The sequence below is a fragment of the Bidens hawaiensis genome, unplaced genomic scaffold (assembly GCF_021521415.1).
Source record: "Bidens hawaiensis isolate Kalapana, Puna unplaced genomic scaffold, B.hawaiensis_p1.1 tig00034693_1, whole genome shotgun sequence".
NCBI classification, from domain to species: Eukaryota; Viridiplantae; Streptophyta; class Magnoliopsida; order Asterales; family Asteraceae; genus Bidens; species Bidens hawaiensis.
The window spans coordinates 170,201-197,417 of record NW_027496024.1 but is presented as its reverse complement, the minus strand read 5'-3'; the positions used below and the strand labels follow the sequence as shown (position 1 = coordinate 197,417).

Sequence of the window (27,217 nt, the reverse complement as noted above, 5' to 3'; positions counted from 1 at the left end):
CTCACTCGGGCCAGGCTATGTTGTCTTAACCGGGCCCACGCTGACTTTAGAGTTTGGCTTGGGCGTTCCCCCCGAAAACCATACCGCCGACTGCCACTTGACAGCCGTTGTGCCACCACAAGAGCATAACTCTCTAGTGTAACACACGGTGAGACGAAAACCCTGGTGGGCTCAGGATTTGAACCGACAACCTTTGCACAAGACCTGACTCAAATCCTTCATTGCCACTATGCACCCAAATATGACACAAGTGAGATTTGAACTTGAGTTTCATTACCCAAACCTCTTACCACTAGGCCAATTACTTATATAAATATATATGCACAAATATGTAACTTATTTTTATAATTATCTTTAATATTGAAATATTGGAAACTAAATATAATTATCTTTTTTTTATTTTAAAGTACTAGAAAATTCAATAATTAAAAGATATTATATTTAATATTCAGTTTTTCAAAATTCAAGATAATTATTAGAGTTAAGTGACATTTTCATACCCGTAGTTTATTCAATTACGCAACTTTAGTACCGTTTTTGAATTTATTGCAAATGACTACTTTAGTTTTCTAAATTTTGCAATTTTAGTACTTTTTTCTAACCCCGTCTATTATTGTCCGTTAAGTCAAAGATATTTTGATACTTTCGTTATTTTCATTATTATTTCTTTTCTTTAAAACATATTCCCCTTTTATATTCATAAATCCCTAATAAATTCCCAAATCATAACATAAACCATAAATCTCCGAATAAAGTCCTTTCTCCTCCGTAGATCCTTGTCGGAAAAACGCACCTTCCGTTTGCCAGAGTAGCGAACCCAACCACCGCAGCACCCACCTTTTGCTCGCCGGAAAAGTGAACCCAACCACTGTCGCAGCCACCTCCGTCATATCAATCACCGGAAAAAGCAAAATTAACAAAATTCACTCAAAATCCCAATAATAATAATCAAGCTTGCCAGTTCGGCTAGGTTCTTGACTAGCTTATCGATCTTACGAATTGAGAGATGTGGTGATTCAGTAGATTTAAAAGATGTATTGGATCTGAGGGATCGGAGGTATCATCTGAATCTGTGGTGGAAATATGGGAAATGTCGAAGATTAGAGTGTGTAAATAAAGAATAACTTGCCTTTGATATCCATGGATGATGGAGTAGCTAGATTCAATTGATGGAAACCATGGACACTCAGGCTGTGCTTGAATTTGGAGATATCGTTACTGGGTTTTTAAGTGAATGAAGGGTTTTTGGATATAAGAGGAGAAGGTGTTTAGCAGAAAAGAAAAAAAAAATAATGAAAGTAGCAAAATAACCAAACTACCCTTGACTTAACGAACAATAATAGACGAGGTTAGAGAAAAAATACTAAAATTGCAAAATTTAGAAAACTAAAGTAGTCATTTGTAATAAATTCAAAAACGGTACTAAATTTGCGTAATTGAATAAACCACGGGTATGAAAAAGACACTTATCTCTAATTATTAAAACAAAATATATATTTATGAGTATATAAATATATATAAAATGAATTAAAAATATTTGAGTTGAACCGAACCAAGCGAACCATTGCTCGTTGCTTGACTCGTTTACAAACCGAACCGAGCGAAGTGGCTCGTTTACAATCGAATGAAAAGACAAACGAGCATTTTCCGAGCTAATTTTAAACGAGCAGCGAGAGAGGTCGAACGGCGAACGGTTTGTGCAGCCCTATTTTTGGGAGTAATTAAATGGTCATTTAAATTCCATTTTAATTGAGGCTAATTTATAGTTTTGAATCTTTGATCCAATAACTTATTTTGATTACCCCATAAAAAGTATGGATTGGGCCTAAAACTAAGCTAACATATTAGAGAAGCCTACATAGAAGGTTTGTGGAGATTCTGGGAATTAAAAGGACTTGGGAGTCGGCAATTAGGAGCCCACGACTCCACGAGCCCTCTAAGGACAGTGACGAACTGACGACATATTTTACGGGTTTTGAAGCTGGCCCTCATTTATAAAACTAAACTAAAATCTATATACATGAATAATGTTAGCGATTTATTTCTATTTGGTAGGCCCTCGTAATCTAAAAGTCCAAATCTAACAAATATTTATAAAATAAAAAATAAAAATGCATTGTGTTGTACTCTTTAGTTGGGAATGGAACCATAACTTTATACAAATTCAACTCCTTAGACTGATTTTATTTTTCTGTTAGTTTTAATTCTCTTTGTTATTATTTATGCCAAGAATTACACTTTAAAGGGGTGTTTGGGATTGCTTATTTTACCTACTTATAACTTATAACTTTCCCAAAAAAGTTAATAAGTTTATATAAGATGTTTGGAAAAGTTATAAGATATGAGGGGATAAGTTACAAGCTACAATTTTGTAACTTATAACTTATTAAGCTATAAGGAATCCCAAACACCCCCGAACTTTCTAGGTTCATGTTACACATTAATTATTTATAAAACCTTTTTCTAAAAACAAATTTCCACTTTTACCACGCATTTAGAGACTTAAACCCACAACTTTCTTCATTACATTGCACTTGCAAAAATTTGAACCCAAAATCTCATATTTGTTAGGGAAGATACGGCACTACTAGACCAATAGGTCATGTGTATTTAATGCATCAATTATAAAATTAAAATAATAAAAAAAATATCAATTCAATTAGATTATCAGTTTCACATTTCACCTAAATCATGAATGTCTCCTCGAAACATTTATTTATTGTTAAGATAATTACTCAACTTGTTCAAAATGTCCATTTGCCAAATGTCAATGGGTACCACAAATATTTATTGCTCAAACAAAAATATTCTATTTATAAATACCTAAAGGTTAATGGTATATTCATCTCACCAAGACCTTCAACACACAAAAAAGAATGAGATCTCTCTCCACTTTCTTGATTATATTTCAATTCTTTTGGTAAAATTTCATATAAATTTTATTGTTCGTGTTGAAATGCATATAGGAGTTAAATTATTGAATTGATATATATATTTCTGTCTTTTTCTTTTTGATAATTAGATTGCAAGTCTTTCTGATGCAAGAACAAACCCTGAAGAATACCAGAGAAGTGTTATGAAAGATGAGCCTATTTCAAAGACGATTCAAGATGCCCTAATTCAAAATTCAATTGGATCAAAAACCAAAGATAATTAATAAGAGGGATCAATTCGCTAGAGGCTTTGATACACAACCTAATCTCAAGATGTTCACTAAAGACTTTAACCCAAAAGATGTGTATAAATTGTTGTACAATAAACCTCCTAAAAACTAGAGGTATTCAATCACCAATTGTAAACCTATCTATAATAAATGCGAATAAACTTTGGGTTATGTTTTCATAAGTCATGTGTGTTGATCCTTTTAACTTGTTGTTCTAAAGTAAAATAAAAGATGGAGGTTAACACACACTTATATTGAGAAGTTAATTCAGGGAAGGCTAAATTATTGTGACAGCAGAAAGAACAAACGATTATCGTTTGTTTTTCTTTGGAAAACTTTTACTTTATACATAAAAATTTCTATGTTACATAAAAAAAATCATTTAACTAATTTGTTTATACACTCCGCTCAATACCGAATACTAGATGATAACACCCGAATGTGCCAACAGATGTAGCAATAGCAAAATCAGCCATGTAGGGGCAAGTCGAGATCTTATTGAAGTAAAAAGTTAAGTACCCAAAATTATGAAAAACAAGACCGGGTTGAAAGTAATCTTCATAAATTTATAGATTATTATCACAATGAAAAAATAAATTCAAAAAATTTTACATTCTGATCCGCCCCTTATCAAAGATACTGGTGTTTAGATTCCTGTTTCAGTCCCACCATTATCTGTTCTTGCTTGTATATTTATAGTGATACCTTCTTTTGAACATAAGGTGAATGTATTTGAAATTTTGAACCTGATTGATTCATAAAAATACGATGATGATTTGTGTTTATGATATCTGTAACAAGGCTCATGATGATGATGATGATGATGATAATGATAATGATAGTGCTATTATCTTTTTGTCTGTCTTTCTACTAAAGGCAACACTGGATCCATACCAGCAACAAATTATATAATCATTTTGTACACCAATTTGCATTTCCATTCATTGCTAAATAAGACTAGAACTAGGATTATGATTACAATCAAATAACAGACATACTTTAATAATAGACAACAAAGATAGAGATCATGAAATGCGTTAATTCCGCACGATGCTAGATGACCATATCTTCTTCGGGTAACATTTTATCTGTAACATGGTAAATAGCAAGTGACGTTTTTACTCAAGTTTTAATGATGAAATTATTTTAAGAGAAAATCACCAAAATATCCATCTTGACCTTTTGAAATTACTAAAATAGTTGTCCGACTTTTATTTTTAGCTTTCACCAATCACAAGACACGTGTCACCAATCACTGGCTGATTAGACCCTCGATTAAAATCTAATGCGTCACTTTTGAATCTCCTGCGTCATGTTTCATTAAGAAAACATTTTTTAATTCATTGGTCTCTGGCGTAGCAGATTGCTGTTTTAAATCTATTACGCCATGGGATCCAATCTATTACTCTGGTTGATTGATAATTTTAAAAGTAAATTATTTTGTTAATTTTCTCGGTCAAAATAACTATTTTCGTAATTTTCCTTATTTTAAACCGCAAACCTGGGCTTTGAACTCCCAAGAGTAAGCTCAAGATCATCTGTCGCACACTCTTCATGAATTCTTTCTCCTTCCCATGGTTTTACCCTTCCAATCACATTGCTTCCAAATGCAAATTCATCAGGAACAACTTCACCCATCGGAATATCCGCATTGTTATCAAACCCCGAAGGAATCGCAAGCGAACACGTCCCACTTTGACATGGAGTCCACATTCGCGAGCCACCACGACCCACACCGCCCTCCTTGAACCCAAACGGGTTCACCGCAACAAGACTAAACGTAGGTGATGTTGGTCCACTCTGTGGGACCCGCATCCCTGAGTACCACTCATAATCAGGCAAGGTTTGGCGGGCCGGGCTTGGTGGAGTTGAGGATGGGAGATAGGAAAAATGTGGTCCGCCCCAGCCTGAACCAGTTTTGATTCGGGGTGGGGATTGAGCACTCGGTGAGCTGCCCGGTGGGGTCACCGGCGCGCTCAACGACACATTGTGGATTTGAAAATGGGGAAGCTTGGAGGAACTTGATGAGGAGGATGAAGATGAGAGATTCTTGAGCCATGGGATTAGAGAATCCGGGTGTGGGTTGGGCCCGAATGCAGACGAAGTCGGGCTCGCGATCTTTGGGCTATGGTTACATGAAGCATAGGGGCTTGGTTGGTATGATGAACCCGGGCTTGGTGACACTGAACCACCAATGTGGATCCTCTCTAGAGGCTTGCATCCCTAATTATCAGATTCAAATTAAAACATATATAAAAAAGCAAATTCACATAATAATTGATGAGATATCTTAAAATTGGCGCGATTGGTGAATTATAGAGGCTGTAAACGAGCGGAGCTTTAGCCCAAGTCTCAAATAAAGCTTGTTTAGTTATAGTTATTGAGCCAAGCTCGAGATGCTCGTATAAGCTCGTCAAGCCTTCACGAGCGGCGTGTACTTTTGTGTTTTATCTCTTTTGGATTTCTTTGTATTAATTCCACACCGTACAACCGAGCTTTGGCTCGTTTAACATACTACACAAGCTCGAGCTAAGCTAAGGCTCGTTTAAAGGTTTTCTAAAAATTTAGAGAAACAATTAAAAAATGTATATAAAGCAATTAGCGCTTAGGCACCAATTAATCACCGATTAATTGCTAGAGAGTACCCTACTGACTAGTCGGCGTAGTCGCCAATTAATAGCTATTTGATCAAAATTAGTCAAAATTGAAAAACATTATATACAAAAGTTGGTATATTTGTGTAGATTTGAAAAATTACATAAAATCCCAATCCAATTAATCCCGATTAATTTCTATTAATTCTGATCAACCGCTATTCCCTACCCCAAGTAGGGCCTAGCGAGTTCTACAATACTACTGCTATTTAGTAAATAACAAATGAGTCAAGTATAAGCTTAATTAATGAAAACAACTGGAGCTCTTGTAAGTCAAAACGAGCAGTGGTCGGGGCAATTACATACCTTACGATAGGTGGTGCCATCGGGCTCGACAGTCCAGCCGGCTTCATCGGCTAGTGCTTTGAGGACCTCGTTATTATCGCAGTGCTTGGGGAGCTTATAATTACCGTACATTCTCAACCCGGAGAATATCTTGGCTGAGATGGCTCTCCGCCTCCGTTCTCGCCGCTTGTTGTTCTCCCGTTCCTTCCACGTCGGCGTCCTCGCACCCGACATCTCTCAATAATAAGTTGCAAAATGTCTACTCAGAATATTATTATATCATATCATAAATGGTGTCCAAAGTGAAGACAACAAGAGTTTAATGAAGTGAAAAGGCTGTTGTAATTAAGTAACGGGATGAAATATATATACATAAACAAGTACGTACGTACATTTATGAACAAATACACCGGTGATCGGAAGAGCCAGCGAGCGATCGGTGAATTGAGTTGAGTGGGATTGAAGAGCAAGTAAATAAATAAATAAATTTGTGATAAAGGAAAGATGTGTGGACCCGCCATGTGGAGGTGAGGTGGGCCATGGGAACACTCTTACGGCTTGTTGATGTCAAAAGCTGCTTGTCAGTCAATATTTACGAATTTGCCATTGGCTAGTTAAAGAGAAGGGTACATTGGATGTTTGTTTACATGTGACACTATTTATTTGACTTTTTATGTTTTTGGTATGTAGAAGGATAAAACACACATATGGGTTAGAAAACATATCAGGAAGAACTTGTAATTGTCTAAGATGAGCTCTTGTTTTTTTTAATAAAAATAATATGATTTAAACTTATATTTATAGCGTATTAAGTTTTATAATTACTGATGTAATAAAATTACTAATTCAATTAATTTACTGATGCTTTTATTAATTAACTGATTACTTAATAATTATTTATTGGCTCCGTTTGACAATTCAACAAAATATAATATCAATATATATATATATATATATGCTAAGTATAAAATGAAAACCTACTTGAGTCGTGAAAACTCTAGAAACCCATTTTCAACCGCATGTTTTTAATTAATGTTTAAATCTTATGATCCACAATTAAAGTGAATAAAAAATGTAAATATAAATATAACTTTTTTTCTCTCCTGAAAACATATATAAAAATTAGTAAAAAAATGTTAAAAAATAGCAAAACATTTTTTTTTGATGTTTCGATATTTTGTATTAAATGTTACAATATATATTACATGTAACAAAAAAAAAAAAACGATGTTACATAGGGTTTTCGTGGGTTTTCACAACTCAAATGGGTTTTTATTTTAACCTTACCCTATATATATATATATGTGTCCTACTTGCAGTGCGCGCATATAATGTATATATATGTGAACCCTCAATGAGCAAAAGTGAAACTGCACTAATTTTGATGTTATTTTACTAATCTCGTGAAAATAACGTTAAAAGTGGCGGAAGGTTAATCATGCATCATGTGGTGGCGTTGATAGCCGAAAGATAAGGGTACATGTACCAATCGACCGGTGTCCCGATGGTTGAGTGTTATGTGTCTTATGTTCAAGGCTTGATACAAAACTACTATCGAGCCGGGGGTCTCACCGGAAGTAGCCTCTCTATTCCTACGGAGTAGAGGTAAGGCTACCTACATCTTACCCTCCTCAGACCCTACCATAGCTTTGCTATTGGTGGGATATACTGAGTACGACGATATATATATATATTGTAGTAGGTTAGAATAAAAACCTACTTGAGTTGTGAAAACTCTAGAAACTCATTCTCAACCACATGTTTTTAATTAAAGATTAAATCTCGTGGTTCACAATTAAAGTTAATAAAAAATGTAAAAGTTTATTTACATTTTCTCTCTTCTGAAAACATATATAAAAATTACTAAAAAAATGTAAAAAAAATAGAAAAACATTTTTTTTATGTTTTCGATGTTTTGTATTAAATGTAACAACATATATTACATGTAACAACAACAACAAAAAAAAAACGATGTTACATAGGGTTTTCGCTGGTTTTCTCAACTCAAGAGGGTTTTCAAACTATACCTCTCTCTCTCTCTCTCTCTCTATATATATATATATATATATATATATATATATATATATATATATATGTGGTTATGTTCAAATAAGAAGTTTGATTTTCCTAAAAAGGCTAGGAAGGAGGGAATTTTAGTCTAACACTTTAATATCAAAACTCACTTACTTTAATCTCAAAACCTACTTACATTAATTTCAAAAACACACTTACACAAAACCCAATTACATCTTCATTCATCTCATACAACCACCACCACTCCACCGCCCACTGCCACCACAACCGTCACCCACCGCCACCACATCGTCGGAAAAGTCCGAAAAAACATAATGGAAAACACTATGAAAAACACAATGTAAAAAATACAATGGAAAAAAACACTATGAAAAAAACACAATGATAAAAATATAATAAAAAACACAATTGTATGACACAATGTAAAAAAAATAATGGAAAAAACACAATGAAAAAAAAAACACAATGAAAAATACTATTGTATAACACAATTTATAAAAAAACCCACTAATTTTTTTTTCATTTTTATATTACAATATGGTACTCATATTAAAGATAAAAAGACACTCGTTATTATGGTGAATTTGTTTTTCAATAAAAACATAGTAATAAAAAGTTATGGACGTTTTAAAATGATGGGGAAATTTGGCATGTGCCTTGCATGTGGAGAGAGAAAGTCAACAAATGTGTTATTCCTTTTATACCATTCCTCTTATGTTCACACTTGATTTCCCCCTAAACTAATCTCAACCCTTCATGTTCAAAATCAATGGACAAAATTACTTCTTATCCTTTCTACAAAAACTATACTTCTTATTGTAACCTAACCCTATATATATATATATATATATATCTTTCAAAGACTAAAGTTAAAAAAAAAATATAAAGATATATCAAAATAATTACTAAACCACCAACCTATTATCGATAATATTTTTAAGTAGAAATGACCCACGCTGTAATCATAAGAATCTTAAGTGATAGACAGTGCACGATGCATGCCCTATATGAACATTTTAAAGAAAAAGTTACACACCTTTATAACATTTTGACCAGATTTTTAAAATAAAGTGGTCGACTATATTGATAACAACAGATAAACCGGTTGAAATCTAAAGTTCTATACACATGAAGATATATATACACAAACTTAGAAAAATAAATCAGATGAAATTTTAAATGCAGAAATAATTTAATATGATTAATTCTTTTAGAAGTTTATATTTTAGTTCTACTCTTTTGAAACAAAAGAACAAAATAGCTATTTCACCTAAATTTAAATTTTAGGCTAGTTTTGTAAATAAAAAAACTAAGTTCATCACGAAGGGCATATTAGGAAGAGAGGAAAGACTGACATGATTCACACGTGTAAATCACAGAATGCACATAAGATGTTTGCACGAGTCAAAAGTTCGGTGCACGTGTTGAAAACCTTCACAAGCCAAACAATGACCATTTACCAAGCGGCGAGTGAGGCGATAATTTTGGTGCGATGTGGTCCCCACGCTATCTTCACCTGGTCCTTGGCTGTCAAGCTGTCATCGCAATGATCCAGGTTTAATAATAATAATACGACCAAACTTAGAAAATGATAACTCCGACCTCAGCTCAGTTGGTAGAGCGGAGGACTGTAGTCGTTAACTGTTGTAATCCTTAGGTCGCTGGTTCGAATCCGGCAGGTCGGAACTATTTTAGTGATATCAACATTTTTTCATTTAATGAATAAAAATACTCATAACGTAGGCAAACGACAAATAGGTAAAACTTGAAAATACACAACGCTCTAGTATGGGCTTGATAACTAAATGAGTTTTATTTAAGGCGTGGCTCAAACTCGTAAAAGGTCGGGTTGTTTCGAGTTTTTTGTTGATCCGATCTCAAGTAACTCATAAACAACTTGGTCATTTGCACCTCTACTCATAACACCTAAAATGCTAATAAATTAATATTACGGGAATATTTACAAAAAGTCCTCACTTTAGAAAGAGATTCCATTTTTGTTCTCTCAAATTTCAAATTCCACCTTCGTCCAACATAAACCCGTCGACGCTGCCGCGTTTGAAATTTGAGCCGACACGTTTGTGATCCAATCATATCACGCTACGTGAACGAAACACGTCGTCCCTGGCATGTTACGAAACGAAACACGTCTTCCTAGGTATGTTACGAAACAAAACACGTCGTCCCCACCATGTTACGAAAGAAAATGTGTCGTCCCCACCATGTTACGAAATGAAACACGTCTTCTCTGGAATGTTATGAAACGAAACACATCGTCCCCGCCATGTTACGAAAGAAAATAAGTCGTCCCCACCATGTTACGAAATGAAACACGCCGTGCCCTGCATGTTTCGAAACAAATCCAGGGACGACATGTCGTGAACGATGTGCTCCGTTTTCGAAACATGCTGATGTGGCGTGATATGATTGGATCACAAACGCGTCGGCTCGAATTTCTAACACAGCGGTGTCAACAGGATAGTTCATGGAAATTTAGAGAGACAAAATTTGAATCTCTATATAGAGGGCATTTCGAAAATTTTCCGAAATATTATTCGAGTTTTGGTTTGGTCCAAATCCATGTTCAATCTTTAAATATAATTTTTTTAATTAATTAATAAGAACACTCGTAATGCTTAAAAGAGTGGTTTTGTGGTTATAGTTTATAATATTTTAAATCTAAAAGAACACACAACAAAAAAACATTCATAAACCGTTACAAAGTATCAAATCATATTCCAAATTTTTTTAAAAGAATTGAAATTTCTTTCACGATAACAAACCTCCACGTCATCACATACTCCTAAAATTAGTATATATTTAATAAAATTTCTTTTATCACAAATTTATTATTTGTACTTTCATAAATACTTAAATATTAGAATATAAATTTAAAATAAACAGAAAAGTAAAATAAAGTTAACAAAAATTAAAATGAAAATTATACACACACAACTCAACTTGGTTGTGCATCATGAGTTGTACAATTTTCTCTTTCTTTGTACTACGGTCTTTGCCGCTTTTATGATATCTTGATTCATCTCATCCCCTCATATCCTAATGCCTGACGCCACCGTTTTGGTCTCTGATCCCTTCCATTTTTGCCTACTTTTGTTGGGTTCGGTTTTGGAACCATAGGTGATGGTGGTGCTGTTGTGATGGTAGTGGCGTATATGACAAGGGGTCTTATTCATAAAAGCATCAACGCAACTTTATGATTCATCTTGGTGGTGGTGTTGTGATGGTAGGGCTATGGCGATGCAATTCAAATTCGATTGAAGCTTTCACCTTGGTGTGGCAGGTTTGGAGGTTGGCGGGTGCTTGACTGTAACGTCCTTCATTGCAGCTATGGTGCTTCCACGCCTTAAGAGCCTCTAAAATTGTCTTGTATGTTAATAACTAAGTTATTATGTTAATTGATTAAGCTGATATGAACTATATATTTTTTAAATTGTTTGACAGTGTGATAAAGGCTTTAAAGATGAGGAACTATTGGTTTGATCATTTTAAGATTAATTGGTGTTTATATGGAGGCTATGATTATAGGTACTCTGTGTTATATGTTGAGTTGTAAATTGGTGTATAATAATGTCTTGTTAAATAGACTGCATAGTGTTGGTCAATGAAAGTCAACTATGGTTGAAGGATAAATAGGTAAATATAGTTTGGGTCATTATTGACAAGTCTTAAATAGTTTAGTCTGCTCAGAAGTGGAAAGTTGAGGGACCGTTCTTGACAATTGTGAAGATTAATCTGTTAACAGATATTAGGGTGTATATAATTGGGGATTTTTCTCAATTAGGGTTTAATTCACATTTTTACTTTTCATTTGTAATTCACTTTTCTTTCAATTCAGTTTTGTAATTCTTGACAATTGTGAAGATTAATCTGTTAACAGATATTAGGGTGTATATAATTGGGGATTTTTCTCAACTAGTGTTTAATTCAATTTTTTACTTTTCATCTGCAATTCACTTTTCTTTCAATTCAGTCTTGTAAACATCTTGACCAAGTTCTTAATAATAGTCAATTGTGAGTTCTTGTTGTAATATGTTCCCGTTAATTCCGCATAATCAGCAACAGTTGGTATCAGAGCTTTGGCTCTTGATTTCGAACAGACGAATTCTACAATTTGATTGAAGATTTAAGAATGGTGACCGGAGCGAAGTTTGATATTGAAAAGTTTGACTGCAAGAATGATTTTAGCCTGTGGCCTGTAAAGATGCTTGCACTTCTTGTACGTCAGGGCATTTTCGATGTTCTGTTGGGTGAACTGAATATGCCGGATGCATTGATGGTAAAAGAAAAGAAGGGTATTCTTGAGAAGGATCAAAGTGAAATAATCTTGAGTCTAAGAGAAGTTTCGAAGGAGTTCACAGCAGCTGGAGTTTGGGCTAAGTTGGAATCGTTGTATATGACAAAGTCATTGGCAAATCGTCTGTACTTAAAGAAACGATTGTATATGTTTCAAATGGCAACTGGTAAGTCCCTTGAGGATCATATTGATGAGTTTAACAACATTCTCGATCTTGAGAATATTGAAGTGGAAATTGATTATGAGGATAGAGCAATCATCTTCTTGGCATCATTACTAGTGTCCTATGAACCTTTGTAGACACTTTAATGCTTGGGAGGGATAGTTTGTCTATGGAAGATGTAGTTTCCGCCATGAACTCAAAAGAGTTGCACAAGAGGGGTGAAACCAAAGATGAGGGTGCTGATGGTCTGTTTGTCAGAGGTAGATCCGAACATAGGAATTCAAAGAATAAAAATCCTATTGTTAGATCTAAGTTAAAAGGAAAGAAAAGGTGTTTTGTGTGTAATTCAAAGAGTCATTTCAAAAGGGACTGCCCTGAATGGAGGAAAAAGAATGCCGAATTCAAAACTAACCAGAAGAATCCTGGTTCATCAGAAGAGTTTCAAGAAGGTTATGATAGTGCTGAAGTCTATGTAGCAACTAATCAAGGTTCTAAAGAAGATTGGGTGTTAGATAGTGGTTGTTCATACCATATGACCGACCCCAAATAAGGAATGTTTCAAAGATTTAGTTCTTGAAAAGCTAGGAGTAGTTCAATTAGGGGATAATAGATCTTGCCAAATTCAAGGTATTGGTTCTGTCTCATTTAAGTTGAATAATGAGTCTGTGATTGTTCTTAATGAGGTTAGATATATCCCGAATTTGAAAAGAAATTTGATATCCCTGGGAACTTTTTAAAAGAAAGGTTGTTGTGTTAGTTTAAAGGATGGTAAATCCAAGGTTATTAGAGGTTCTATGGTTGACTTGACTGGTACTAGGAGATATAACAACATATATGTGTTAGATGGTCAGGTAGTGACATGTTTTGCATCTGTTGTAGAAGATAAGTCAGACAAAAATGCCATGTTAAGGCATAAAAGGCTTGGACACATGAGTGACTGAATTAAGAAAGCAGAGTGTATTAAAGGATATAGTGGGTTATGATTATGGTGAGTGTGAAATTTGTATGTCGGGAAAGGCCAAAGGGGTTAGATTCACTAAGGGAATTCACAGGACTAGGGGAATCCTATATTATGTACATTTAGACATGTGGGGTCCTACCAAGCATACTTCATTAGGTGGAGCCACATACTTCTTGTCTATAATATATGACTATTCAAGAAGGGTATGGGTCTATATTTTGAAAAATAAGTCTGATGCTTTCAATAAGTTCAAGGATTGGAAGGTCTTAGTGGAAAATCAGACTGAAAGAAAGGTGAAGAAATTAAGAACAGATGATGGATTGGAATTCTATAGTGGTGAATTTAATCATTATTGTAGGAAATCTGGGATTGATAGACATCACTCCATACCAGGAACTCCCTAACAAAATGGACTGGTAGAGAGAATGAACCAAATACTCTTAGAAAAGGTTAGTGCATGCTATTTACAGCTGGAATGCCTAGATGCTATTGGGCTGAAGCTCTAAAAATAGCTGCATATATAGTTAATAGGTCTCCTTTTTCAGCAATTGATATGAAGGTACCTATGGAGATGTGGTATGGTATGAAAACTAGTTATGATAACCTTAATGTGTTTGGGTGTTTAGTATACTCTCATGTTAGTCAGGGTAAGTTGGATCCTAGGTCTAAAAAATGTATAATGCTAGGGTACCCTGATGGTGTAAAGGGATATAGGTTATGGAGATTAGAAGAAGGCAATCCCAAGGTTATTGTGAGTAGAAATGTGGTATTTAAGGAGGATATTATGTATAAGGATGTGAAGGGTAAATCAGTAATTAGTCAGAATGAGAATAATGGAGTTCAAGTTGAGGTGGAGTAATGTGCTAAAATTAGTTGTTAATTTATTAACTAAATAAACGCAAATTTAGACACTAAATAATAATTCTAGACTCTTAACTTAACTAAAACTACTAATCGGCAAGTGAACCGGTCGACTCTAGTATAGGTAAGTAAGTCCGGATATCGAACCCACGAGACTATTTTAATTATGTTAACTAGCTAATTCGACTAAACTATAGACACGACTTATTTGTTTATTTGTTGTTAGGGTTTTTTTTTAATTAAAATACTAATTTTAAACTATTATTAAATAACTAATTAAGAAAAACGAGTAAATTAAATGAAAGACAAGTTTGTTGATTTTAATCAAATTATAATGGAAAACTACTTAGGCTAGAATCCACTAAGTTTCAGTTATCAATTAACCGGGAAAATATTTAGTTATGGAACTGAGAACGTAAAATAAACGCTTAAAAGAAAACCCGAATATGACTCCTGGCCCTTCTCAAGAAGACACCTATGGGTTCCTAATAAGTTTTAACGCACACCAGTTTTCGAAATCAAGTTTTCTTATGGTCACCTAATTTATTATGAACAAGTTTCTTTATACGAAATCTTACCTTACAGCGCGAAAATAAAAGACGGTCTAATATGTTCAATTGACTCGATAGACAAAATTAATCAATCAAACCTAGACGGACTCCTTACAAAGAACTAAATTTAGCAATCCTGATCAAAGAGACTTATCAATTATAGCACTTTACAGCTATTTAGGTTAGCAGCACACTTAGGCTTATTTGATTAAATAATATTATCCCTATGATCTTATTTGAAATCAATCATAAAATAGTCAAAAACACAAAGTAGATGACCTAATAGCAACCTATCATATCACAAACAATAATTAAGACAACTATGGAATAATAAAACTCAATTAAGCTGTCCTAAGCACACATATGCATCAATTAAACATGATCAAACCTTTTAACTAGTTCATAAAACCATAACAATTAAATAAATCCCAAGTCAATCACAACGTCAACATCGGTTCATCATATGCCTAATTAGTTCATAAAGTCTAGCCAAGCATCTTAAATTTAAACAAAATAAACTAGAAAGAATTCATGGTGAAAATAATGAAAGACGAATGAAAATAGAAGATAGAACCAGTGATCTTCGTCTTCAAACAAGGAGCACTTCACCGGATGATTCTTCACCTTCAAAGCCGCCAAAATTAGCAATCCTAAGCCTTAGAAAACTCCAAATTCATCTGGCTCATTCAGATAATGTTTAAGGTTAAGTTTAGGGGTCTTTATATAGATTTTTTAAGCCCAAAACCCTAATTTTTTTGGACCGATCTGGATATTTAAGACCAAGGCTCCGCGTTTAAGCCCAAGGCTCCGCGCGACGGCCACCTGCCCTCCTGGCCGCGCGGCATGCAAGGGGGTGGGTGGTGGTCTGGTCTGGTCCGGTTCAATCCTGATGCTGTCCGATTCGTTCCTTGATCCTCTAGTTCTCCGATTTGGCTTGCTTTTGCTTGTTTTTCGCCCTTTTTTTGACACGATTGAATCCCGAAACCTAAAATATACAAATATTTTAGTAGTATACAAATTTTAATGAAAATCAAACAAAAACTAATAAAATATGAAATAAAATATACACGAGAATTATATATATTTAGCAGTATATCATGGAGTTATCTCATGGAGAGACTTTTGATTCATCTGTTCAAGATAATCATCCTGAAACATCACTAGATGCAAATACTGATCAAAGTATTGCAGTAAATAGACCTAGAAGGAATATAGTCAAGCCACTCAGATTTAGAGATGGTGATCTGTCAGTAATAGCATGTCATGTTGCTGCAGAAGAATGTACCAATGAACCTTTATCTTATCATGAAGCAATTAGTTCTAATGATAAAGACAAATGGTTGGATACTATGCAAGATGAAATGTTATCTTTGCGTAAGAATCAAACTTGGATATTGGTTGGAAAACAAGAAGGTCAAAAACTGGTAGATTGTAAATGGATATCCATAGTGAAAGAAGGTATGCCTGAAGAGGATCCAAGGTTTAAATCTAGGTTAGTGGCTAAAGGGTTCACTTAAAGGGAGGGAATAAACTATAATGATGTGTTTTCACCTGTTGTAAAACATTCCTCTACAAGGGCAATATTGTCAATTATTGCAGTTTTAAACTTAGAGTTAGAACAACTGGATGTTAAAACTGCATTTTTTACATGGTGATCTTGATGAGAAGATATACATGAGACAACCTCCAGGATTTGAGGAAAAGGGTCAAGGTGATAAGGTATGCTTGTTACAAAAGTCATTATATGGTCTTAAACAATCACCTAGGCAATGATATTTGAAGTTTGATGGACATGTAGTATCACATGGTTTCAAAAGAAGTTTGTATGATACATGTGTATATTATAAGGAATATAGTGATAAGAAGTTCATTTACTTGTTACTATATGTTGATGATATGCTAATAGCCTGCAAGGATCAAGACCAGATTGATGATACAGAGAAAATTCTTATGTCTGCCTTTAAGATGAAAGAGTTAGGAGAGGCAAAAAAGATTTTGGGTATGAAGATTTATAGAGATAGGACCGCTGGTATAATCGAACTGTCTCAAGAGTCATATCTAAAGAAAGTTCTGAGTAATTATCATATAGATGATTGTAAAGAAGTAAGTACTCCTTTAGCTATGCATTTTAAGTTGTCAGATTTAGATTGCCCGAAGAATGATGAAGAAAAGGGTAAAATAGTAAATATGCCGTATGCAAATGTTGTTGGTATTTTGATGTATCTCATGGTCTGTACCAAGACCTGATATTAGTCATGCTGTTAGTATAGTTAGTAGGTATCTTAGTAATCCCGGGAAATTGCATTGGGAAGGTGTAAAGTGGATACTAAGGTACTTAAGTGGCATCAGACAAAAAGGGTTGGTTTTTGGTAATTGTTCTAGTCAAGATCAGGTTGTGCATGGGTATGTAGATTCTGATTTTGCTAAAGATCTTGACAAAGGAAGATCAATTACAGGCTATGTGATCACTGTATTTGGTGGTATTGTTAGTTGGAAGTTAACTTTACAAAGGGTAGTAGCTTTATCTACTACAAAAGCTGAGTTTGTTGCTTTGACAGAAGCAGTTAAAGAATGTATATGGCGTAAGGGTTTTATGTCTGAATTGGGTCTATCCGTGGTTGATGGATTGGTTCATTGTGATAATATGGGTGCAATTCAATTATCTAAGCATCACGTGTTGCATGATAGGTCAAAGCATATAAGTGTAAAGTTGCATTGGGTGAGAGAAGTCCTAAGTACAAAGGAAGTAAGGGTGGAATATATGAATATTAGGGAGAAAGCAGCAGATATGTTGACTAAATGTGTTCGTGGTAATAAGCTTGTGCATCATTTGAGCTTACTTGGTATTTTTCAATTTTCACTCAAAGGTGGAGACTGTTATACGTTGAGTTGTAAATTGGTGTATAATAATGTATTGTTAAATAGACTGGATAGTGTTGGTCAATGAAAGTCAACTATGGTTGAAGGATAAATAGGTAAATATAGTTTGGGTCATTATTGACAAGTCTTAAATAGTTTAGTCTGCTCAGAAGTGGAAAGTTGAGGGACCGTTCTTGACAATTGTGAAGATTAATTTGTTAACAACTATTAACAGATATTTGGGTGTAAATAATTGGGGATTTTTCTCGATTGGGGTTTAATTCAATTTTTTACCTTTCATCTGTAATTCACTTTTCTTTCAATTCAGTTTTGTAAACATCTTGGTCAAGTTCTTAATAATAGTCAATTGTGAGTTCTTGTTGTAACATGTTCTTATTAATTTCGCATAATCAACAACACTTTGTATGTTGCAAAGGATGCTGATCAAAGTGTCATGATATGCAGCCATGATAGATATTCATTATAATGATTAACTAGGATAGAGCCCGTGTGATACACGGGTTGTTAAAAAATAAAATAAAATATTTAAATTTAATAATATGCATATTAACATATCTTATGGATTCATAACATATAAATAATTTACTAAAATACATAGATTGGTAGAATAATTTGTATTTACATTTTTAAAGTAATAAAATGGAAGGTTGTGATTTTATATCAATTAAGAAAAAGAGAAGACTAACATCAATTAATCCTAGTTGAGTTGGTAAACATTTTAAAAGTAAGGTATTGAGTTCAATTCCCACCCACAACATATTTTTCATTTGATCATTCATGAAGAAAAAATTGTAAAAATGAAAACTTGTACACTTGGAGCCTATGTGGAGGGTCTAATTGAATGACAATTGGAAAAATTGTGTTGCTTTAATATATAGGTAGATGTAGATCCTATCTTGGGATGTCATATATATGAGCCTCATTACATTTATAATGGATGTGAGTTTGTTGAGATGGTTTAGTCCTTGCTAAGGTAATGCATGAAAAACGTGATGCATCAGTAAATCTCAATTTTTATTTTCATGGATTTCCTTTAGCCACAACCCATAGCTACGGATTAGCTATGGATTGATTAATGAAAGTCTCAAATGTAATGGTGACGTGGTTTGACAAAGGCGTGCACGTTGGTCATTAAACCCGCTATGAGGTTATGATGATAGGTATATTGTATCATGCACAGGATGCTAAGACGGTGATATGATATACTGTCATGGAAAATTCACTTTAGTATATTTTCACTTGGTATCGATTATGATTGATAATGTATGGATTCATATATATTGGATGATAATATTGTACATGATTTATTTACCTTATTTGTAGCTAAATAAGAGGCTTGATTTTAGTGTTATGATTGTATATATATTTGATTACGATGAATGAGAAGGATATCAATTCATTCAAATATTGTATTCTATATTTCAACATGGTATCATAAGCTAGGTAACCACAAACCTTACTGCCACCACCTTCTATCTCATTCATCACTTTCCTCTTTACATCTTTCTGTCAGTTTTTTTTCTTCATCATCTATTCACATGGCTACCTTCCCACACCTGGCACTCACCGTCACCAACATCAGGAACTTCATCCCTCTTACCCTTGAGTTATAAAACGGGCAGTACACATCATGGGTTGAACTCTTTACAATCCATTGCACCGTCTTTCAAGTTCTCGATCATATCATCAAACTAAAAACACCACCTACATCTTCGTCTTCTACCGGCAACAAAGACAAACAGAAAGACGCCCTCGTATGGGATCGGTTGGACTCCATTGTTAAAAAATGGATATGATCTAAAATTGATCACCTTATGACGATCATTAAACCCGGTGCAACCGCTATGGAAACTTGGGACAACATCGCTCATCTGCTTCAAGATAACCAAGCATCCCGGGCCATAGCATTGAAAAATCGTCTCGTCAACACCAAACTAGAAAGCTTTTAGAACATCTCCGCCTATTGTCAAGAAATCAAAGTCATCTCAGATCAGTTGGCTAATGTTAACGCACCTATATCTGATTCTGATCTGGTGCTCCAATTGGTCGCGGGTTTAACCAACACCGAATATGATGCCATCGGAATGTTAATCAGCCAAACCATACCTCTTCTTACCTTCTTTCAGGCCCGTTCCTGGTTAACGCACGTAGAATCAACACGCGCAGCCCACACAACAGTAGTTTCTGGAACCGCCTTGCATACCACCGTCCAATCTCACTCAACTCAGACTTCTCGTGAATCATATGGAAAGGGTTCACCCGGTGGTGGCCGTGGGGCTGCTGATGCGTCACGGGGTCGTGGACGAGGGTACCGTGGACGAGGTCGTGGTCGATCTCGTGGCCGCGTCTATACATAACAACCAATCAACAACTTCCAACAACACCAAGGCCAACATCACTCTCCAATTACCAATCAGTGGGGTTCACCAATGACTTGGCAAAACACACCATGGCATAGCCCACCTTCACCACACCCTACTGTTCTTACCACACGATCCAGTTCCCCTTCTGGGCCCAATTACTAGGCTGGTATCCTAGGTCCACCACCCCAGGCCTACTATACTCATCATCCAGTACGTACATGCCTACCAACCTTGAACAAGCTCTTAACACTATGACTTTAAACCTGGACTTGTAGTGGAATCTTGACACTGGTGCCACTAATCATATGACAAATACGATAGGTACTCTCTCATCTTATTTCAGTAATCGCATTTCGAACAATATTGCCATTGGCAATGGGTTTCAAACACCGGTCATCGGCACTGGCTATACCAAAATCTCGACTACCTATAAACCATTACACATTAATAATGCTCTTTATGCCCCTAACCTTATTAAAACATATTCTGTTCGTCGCCTTACTATTGATAATATGATTTCTGTTGAATTTGATCCGTTTGGTTTTCTTATGAAGGACTACCTAACGCGGATACCTATCCTCCGCATCAATAGTACTGGCGACCTTTATCCACTATCTCTCTCCAACGACATCAAAGTAACAAGTCCCACCACCTTTGCTTCATTATTGCAGCATCTCTGGCACAAAAGGCTAGGTCATCCCGGAGCATCTTTATTTCAAGGTTTGAATAAACATCATTTTATTTCTGTTGACAAACAACGTATTTTCCAGTCTTGTGTTTTTGGAAAACATATTAAATTACCGTTTTATGATTCATTATCTACTACTTACATGCCATTTGACATCCAACATAGTGATTTATGGACATCTGCAGTTCTTAGCACCAGAGGTCACTGCTATTATGTGCTATTTCTTGATGACTTCACCAACTATTTATAGACATTTCCCTTAATAAACAAATCACATGTATTCTCTATTTTCCTTAAGTTTCACAAGTTCATAAAAACCCAATTTAACATTTCTATCAAATCTTTTTATTGTGACAATGGTACCGAATATAACAACACATCATTTCATGATTTTTTTTTGTCAAATACAGTATGACTTTTCGCTTCTCGTGCCCCCCCACATCTTCTCAAAACGGCAAGGCCGAAAGAAAAATTCGTTCCATTAATAACATCATTTGTACTCTTCTTACACACGCTTCCGTTCTCACCACTTTTTGGCACCATGCTCTCCAACTTGCCACCTACATTCTTAATATTTACCTAATTAAAACTAAACAAAACCATACAACCACCTCACTCTTATACCGCAAACACCCGATCTATTCTCACCTCATAACTTTCAGATGCCTTTGTTACCCTCTTATCCCCTCCACATATATCAATAAATTCCAAAGACGGTCATCTCCTTGTGTTTTCCTTGGCTACCCGTCAAACCACAGGGGGGGTACAAATGCTATGAACTTTCCACTCGAAAAATTATAATATCTCGCCACGTGATGAATCCTTCTTCCCTTTCACTACCTTACAAAATCCCCCTCTTTCTTATGATTTTCTTCAATCATCATCTGACCCCTCACCTTTATTATGGGTTCCCACTTCTCGCACTAATGTTCAGCCCAATTCCCACACCACTCTCGACCACCTGAGTCAATCCTCACCCCCACTAGCCCAACATTCTCCTCAAGCCAAAACCCTAACCACAATATCTTCCACGATCTCTCTAGATCGATCAGGCCCAAAAACAATCAATTCCCTCTTCTACGGCCCGCACCACCATCCCCCCTCCATCCTTCCAATAACTCCCCCACCACCCCTCCATCCTCACCATGTGCTTCAACCATTACCACATCTTCTACACCACCCACATTAGCCATGATATGCTAAAAGTAGTCTAATAAAAACATGCTAATCTAGACACTAAGTAATAAATTCTAGACTCTTTAACTTAACTAAAACTATTAACCGGCAAGTGAACCGGTCGACTGTAGTACAGCTAAGTAAGTCCGGATATCGAACCCACGTGACTCTTTAAATTACGTTTACTAGCTAATTAGACTCAACTACAGACACGACTATCTATTTATTATTTATTTAAGGGGGGTTTTACTAATAAACTAATTTTAAATTAATTTAAACTAATTAAGGAAACTAAATACGACTAAACTTAGAACTTGGACTTAATTAAGATGATGACAAACAACCACCTAGGCTAGAATCCCCTAAGTTTCAGTTATCAAATAACCGGGAGAATACTTAGTTATGGAACTGGGATCGTAAAATAGACGCTTAAGAGGAAACCCGAACATGACCCCTGACCCTTCTCAAGAGACACCTATGGGTTTCTAATAAGTTTTAACGCACACTAGTATTGAAAATCAAGTTTCCTTACGGTCACCTAATTAATTACAAACTCGTTCCTTTATACAAAATCCTACCTTACAGCGCGGAAATCAAAGGTAGCCTAATATATTCAATTGACTCGGTAGACAAAGTTTACCAATCAAACCTAGACGGACTCCTTAAGAAGAACTAAATCTAGCAATCCTGATCAACAAAAACCTATCAATAACTTAGCACCTTACAGCTATTTAGGTTAGCAGCATACTTAGGTTTATTTAATTAAATAATATTAATCCTATGATCTTATTCGAAATCAATCATAAAATAGTCAAAAACACAAAGTAGATGACCTAATAGTAACCTATCATAATGACAAACAATAATCAAGGCAACTATGGAATAACAAAACTCAACAAACAACCCTAAGCACACATATGCATCAATTTAATATAATTAAATCTTTTACAAGTTCATAAAACCATAACGATAAATAAATCCCAAGTCAAAATCTAACATCAAAATAGGTTCATCATAAGCCTAGGCAGTCTATAATGTTTAGCCTAGCATCTTAAAGTAAAATAAAACCATGATAAACGAAATCATGGTGGAAAATAAAAAAAACGAAATATTAAAGGCGATAAAACCTGGGGTCTTCATTCTTGATCAATATGCTCGCCACCGTATGATTCCAAGCTCCAAAACCTACAAAAGATCTCCTCTTGAGCTTTCAAAATCGTATGGCTCTTCAGGTTATTATATTTTTAATGTTGAGTTTAGGGGTGTTTATATAGGAAAATACAAGCCCAAACCCTAAAAATCATGGAAGATTTTGGAAGTGAAGCCCATATCATATTTCAACTCTTAACTGTGCCTGATTATATAGACATAAATAGAATAAGTAATATATCTTCATTGGTTTTATGATTAAATCACTGTAGGAAAAAATTAGAAATATGACAATATTATTTGTTTCCTTATTTAATTAATTTTCTTTCTTAATCACAAAAACTCACGAGATATTTACCAAAAATACAACTTGATTTATTATTATTCAAATTATTTATTGTGATATGACAAAATTCATATTTTACCTTATTTACCCTTAAGTTTTCTGTATTTCAAATATGAATTCATTAGAAGTAATTATTAACCCAAAAACTATTCAACATGTAGGAAATATTTATATAATTTTATGTATATTTTAGGCCTCATCAAGCCACCCCATCAACTACTACTCATACTCAACAAAATCTGCCTCCGGAGCGTACCATGACCATAAGAGGCATGGCTGGGATCCAAACCCAAAACATTTTCCAACTTACACACTCACACCACATTTGAACCACTACCGTGAAACCCATCTGATGCCCTAGCCAGCCCAACGTGGACCCGTGCTATGACTGACGAGTTCAATGCTCTTATTGAAAATAAGACATGTTAGTTAGTACCACATCAATCGAACATGAATGTTATTCGGTTCATGTGGATTTTTAAACATTAAACTAAATCAGATGGTACTCTTGAACGGTATAAGGCTCATCTTGTTTGTGATGGCAGGTCTCAACAGGCTGGAATTGATTGTGATGAGATGTTAAGTCTTGTCGTTAAACTAACAACCATCTGTACAGTTTTAAGCATTGCATTATTTCATGGTTGGGATATCAGTCAGTTGGATGTTAATAATGCATTTCTCCATGGTAACTTATCTAAAACCGTTTATATGCACCAGCCCATGGGTTTTAGACATCCACATTTACCTCAACACGCGTGTCGATTAAAGAAATCTCTTTACGGGTTAAAATAAGCTCCAAGGGCGTGGTATCAACGGTTCACAGACTACGTAACCACTTTGGGATTTCGACACAGTGCGTGTGATCACTCTCTCTTTATTTACATGCATGGTAATGACACCGCTTACCTACTTCTCTATGTGGACGACATCATTTTGACAACCTCTTCGCTTGCTCTCAAAACTCGGATTTTAAAACACCTATCAGGAGAATTTGCTATGAAGGACCTTGACCTTTAAGTTACTTGCTTGGCTTATTCGTCTCTCGAGATCCAACGGAATCTTTCTATCTCAGTCCACCTATGCCAGTGATATTCTTCATCGTGCAAATATGAAAGATTGCAACTAACATGTACACGACCAGATATATCATACGCAGTACAACAGGTTTGCGTGCATATGCATGCCCCGCGTACAGAACATATGAATGCCCTTCAGAGAATTTTACGGTATGTCAAGGGTACTATATCCAAGGGTATTTACATGCGTTGTAGCCTAATCTCCTTACTCAACTCTTACACAGACGCAGACCGGGCGGGTTTTCCCGACACTCGTCGGTCCATATCTGGCTATTGTGTTTATCTTGGTGTTAATCTCATCTCCTGGTCCTCCAAAAGACAGTCCAATATATCTCGTTCAAGCGCCGAAGCCAAATACCGAGGGGTGGCAAACGTTCTGGCTGAACTTTGTTGGGTTCGTAATTTGTTACTTGAATTAGGCCGACCACTCTCACGCTGCTTTGGTATGTTGGGACAATGTTAGTGCCATTTATCTTTCGGGAAACCCGGTTCAACACCAACGCACTAAGCACATCGAAACAGATATTCCCTTTGTCCGGGAAAAGGTTCAACGCGGCCAGGTCAGAGTACTTCATGTCCCCTCACGAAATCAGTTCACTGACATTTTCATGTAAGAACTTCCTCGCGCACTGTTTGAAGACTTTCGAGCCAGTCTAAGCATTCGTGATCCTCCAACTTAGACTGAGTGGGTGCATTAGATGATAATATTGTACATGATTTATTTACCTTATTTGTAGCTAAATTAGAGGCTTGATTTAAGTGTTATGATTGTATATATATTTGATTACGATGAATGAGATGGATAGCAATTCATTCAAATATTCTATTCTATATTTCAACAATTCATTTCTTATAACAACCTTAATCGCTCACTTATATATATATAACAAGACGAAATCCAACACAACTTATAAAATATAGAAGTCAACATCTATTTTAATCACGTAACATATTAGAATTTGGATTGAATCTATTGAATGACCTTGATATCAACTTGGAAGACCTTCGAAGATTAAGGGTGATGTTAGGAAACTTGGTTTACTTGGGTGTTTTATGAGAGTATGTGGGTTTGAATCGACAATGTGTTTTCGGCTGGTTTTATGAGAGATTTGGTTGGTTTTTACAAAAAATTATCCTTATTTCCAACTCCTCTTTATATGTTTGTGGTTTTAGTAGCTTGTTAGTTTCTTTAATTCTATAACCATATGCTCGCAATTAAAAACAAAAGTTACACAGGAGCGATACTTGAGGGCTTGCACGTATTAAGAAATTTAAGAAACCCGAGTTAACCTTAGATATTATTTTTTGCTTTATTGTATAGATATACAAGTTCAAAAATATATTTGTAACCTCTCGTTGCAATTATATGCCAATTCCTGTATGGTTGATCGATTTAGTGAAATTAGGAGTAATAATCAAAATTTGGATTTGTTTGTCTTGACCCAAATGAATACTGAAAGAAGGCTGGGCTGGGCAGGGCTAGAGGTGTTCTTGCATTTCTTCACTAAAGACTTTATGATTTAAGTGGAAGTTTAATTTTTTATATTTGATATCAATAACAATGTAAACAAATATGTAAAAGGACAGTAACACACCTAAGTTAACGTTAAATGACACTTTACTCAAAAAAAAATATTTTTGGATGAAATTCGCAAATATGACCAAACCTCAGGAACGATTTTGGCACTTTACTCATATAATAAAGAAATAGTGAAAAGGCATGTCTACCCCTGACTTAACGATTAAATTTAACGAGGTTAGTGATTTGGATGTAATTGGCAAGAATTGAGAAACATAGAGGGTCCATATGCAAAAAATAAACTTTTTGGACTAAATTCGCATTATTTGTCAAACCATAAGGACGAAAATGACACTTTACTCTTTAATAATTTCCCCTAAAGACATACTTGTGTTCTTTATCAACTTATTGGCATTTGAAAAAAAGGTTTAAGTCAATGCGATGGTGTTATTGTTAGCATGTATGTGAACATGAATCTGAAAATAAAAGTTGTTTCGTTGATTTTCCATGAGCTTTATAATATGAAGACTGAGAAGTGAATCTCAGGTTCGGATTTTTTTTCAAGTCAAAAGTAGCCTTTATAAAAAAATAGCCGTTACAAAAAGATGGTACAAAATAAACAACAAAATGTATAAGCCAATATACATGCAGCAATGATCGATTAAAATGGATCTTGAATTCTATATCTTATAAGTTATGTTGAATTTTGTCTTGTTATTTACCTAAAAGTGAATGAAATATATAGTGGTTGATATATATATATATATATATATATATATATATATATATATATATATATAAAAGGGTACAAATAAGAATAAGGAGTTTCCTAGAAATGGTAAGAACCAATAGATTTTTAACATGTGGCATTATAACCTATGACGAAAGAATAATTTTAGAAAATTATATCGGTTATAATGGTGAAAGAGTAATTTTAAGAAACTATGTCGGTTTTTAATTATTTTAAATCTCAACCATTGATTACCATGATCCAATGATTATGATTTATTCACAGTCTTCCAAGAAAACTAAT

The 27,217-nt window shown here is 34.9% G+C and overlaps 1 protein-coding gene and 1 non-coding gene across 2 annotated transcripts; one reads left to right on the top strand and one right to left on the bottom strand.

Moving 5' to 3' along the window:
• Window positions 1–4,651: 4,651 nt before the first annotated feature.
• Window positions 4,652–6,339, bottom strand: LOC143586554 (BES1/BZR1 homolog protein 4-like). The gene is made up of 2 exons (XM_077068079.1): window positions 6,124–6,339; window positions 4,652–5,386 (listed from the first exon to the last, which is right to left on the bottom strand). The coding sequence occupies exons 1-2, from the start codon at window positions 6,334–6,336 to the stop codon at window positions 4,652–4,654; spliced, it is 948 nt and encodes a 315-aa protein (XP_076924194.1). The 5' UTR covers window positions 6,337–6,339.
• A 3,393-nt stretch (window positions 6,340–9,732) lies between these two features.
• Window positions 9,733–9,822, top strand: TRNAY-GUA (transfer RNA tyrosine (anticodon GUA)). Its single transcript is given in 2 exon segments — window positions 9,733–9,770; window positions 9,786–9,822. It is a non-coding gene; the product is annotated as a tRNA-Tyr (tRNA).
• Window positions 9,823–27,217: the final 17,395 nt, after the last annotated feature.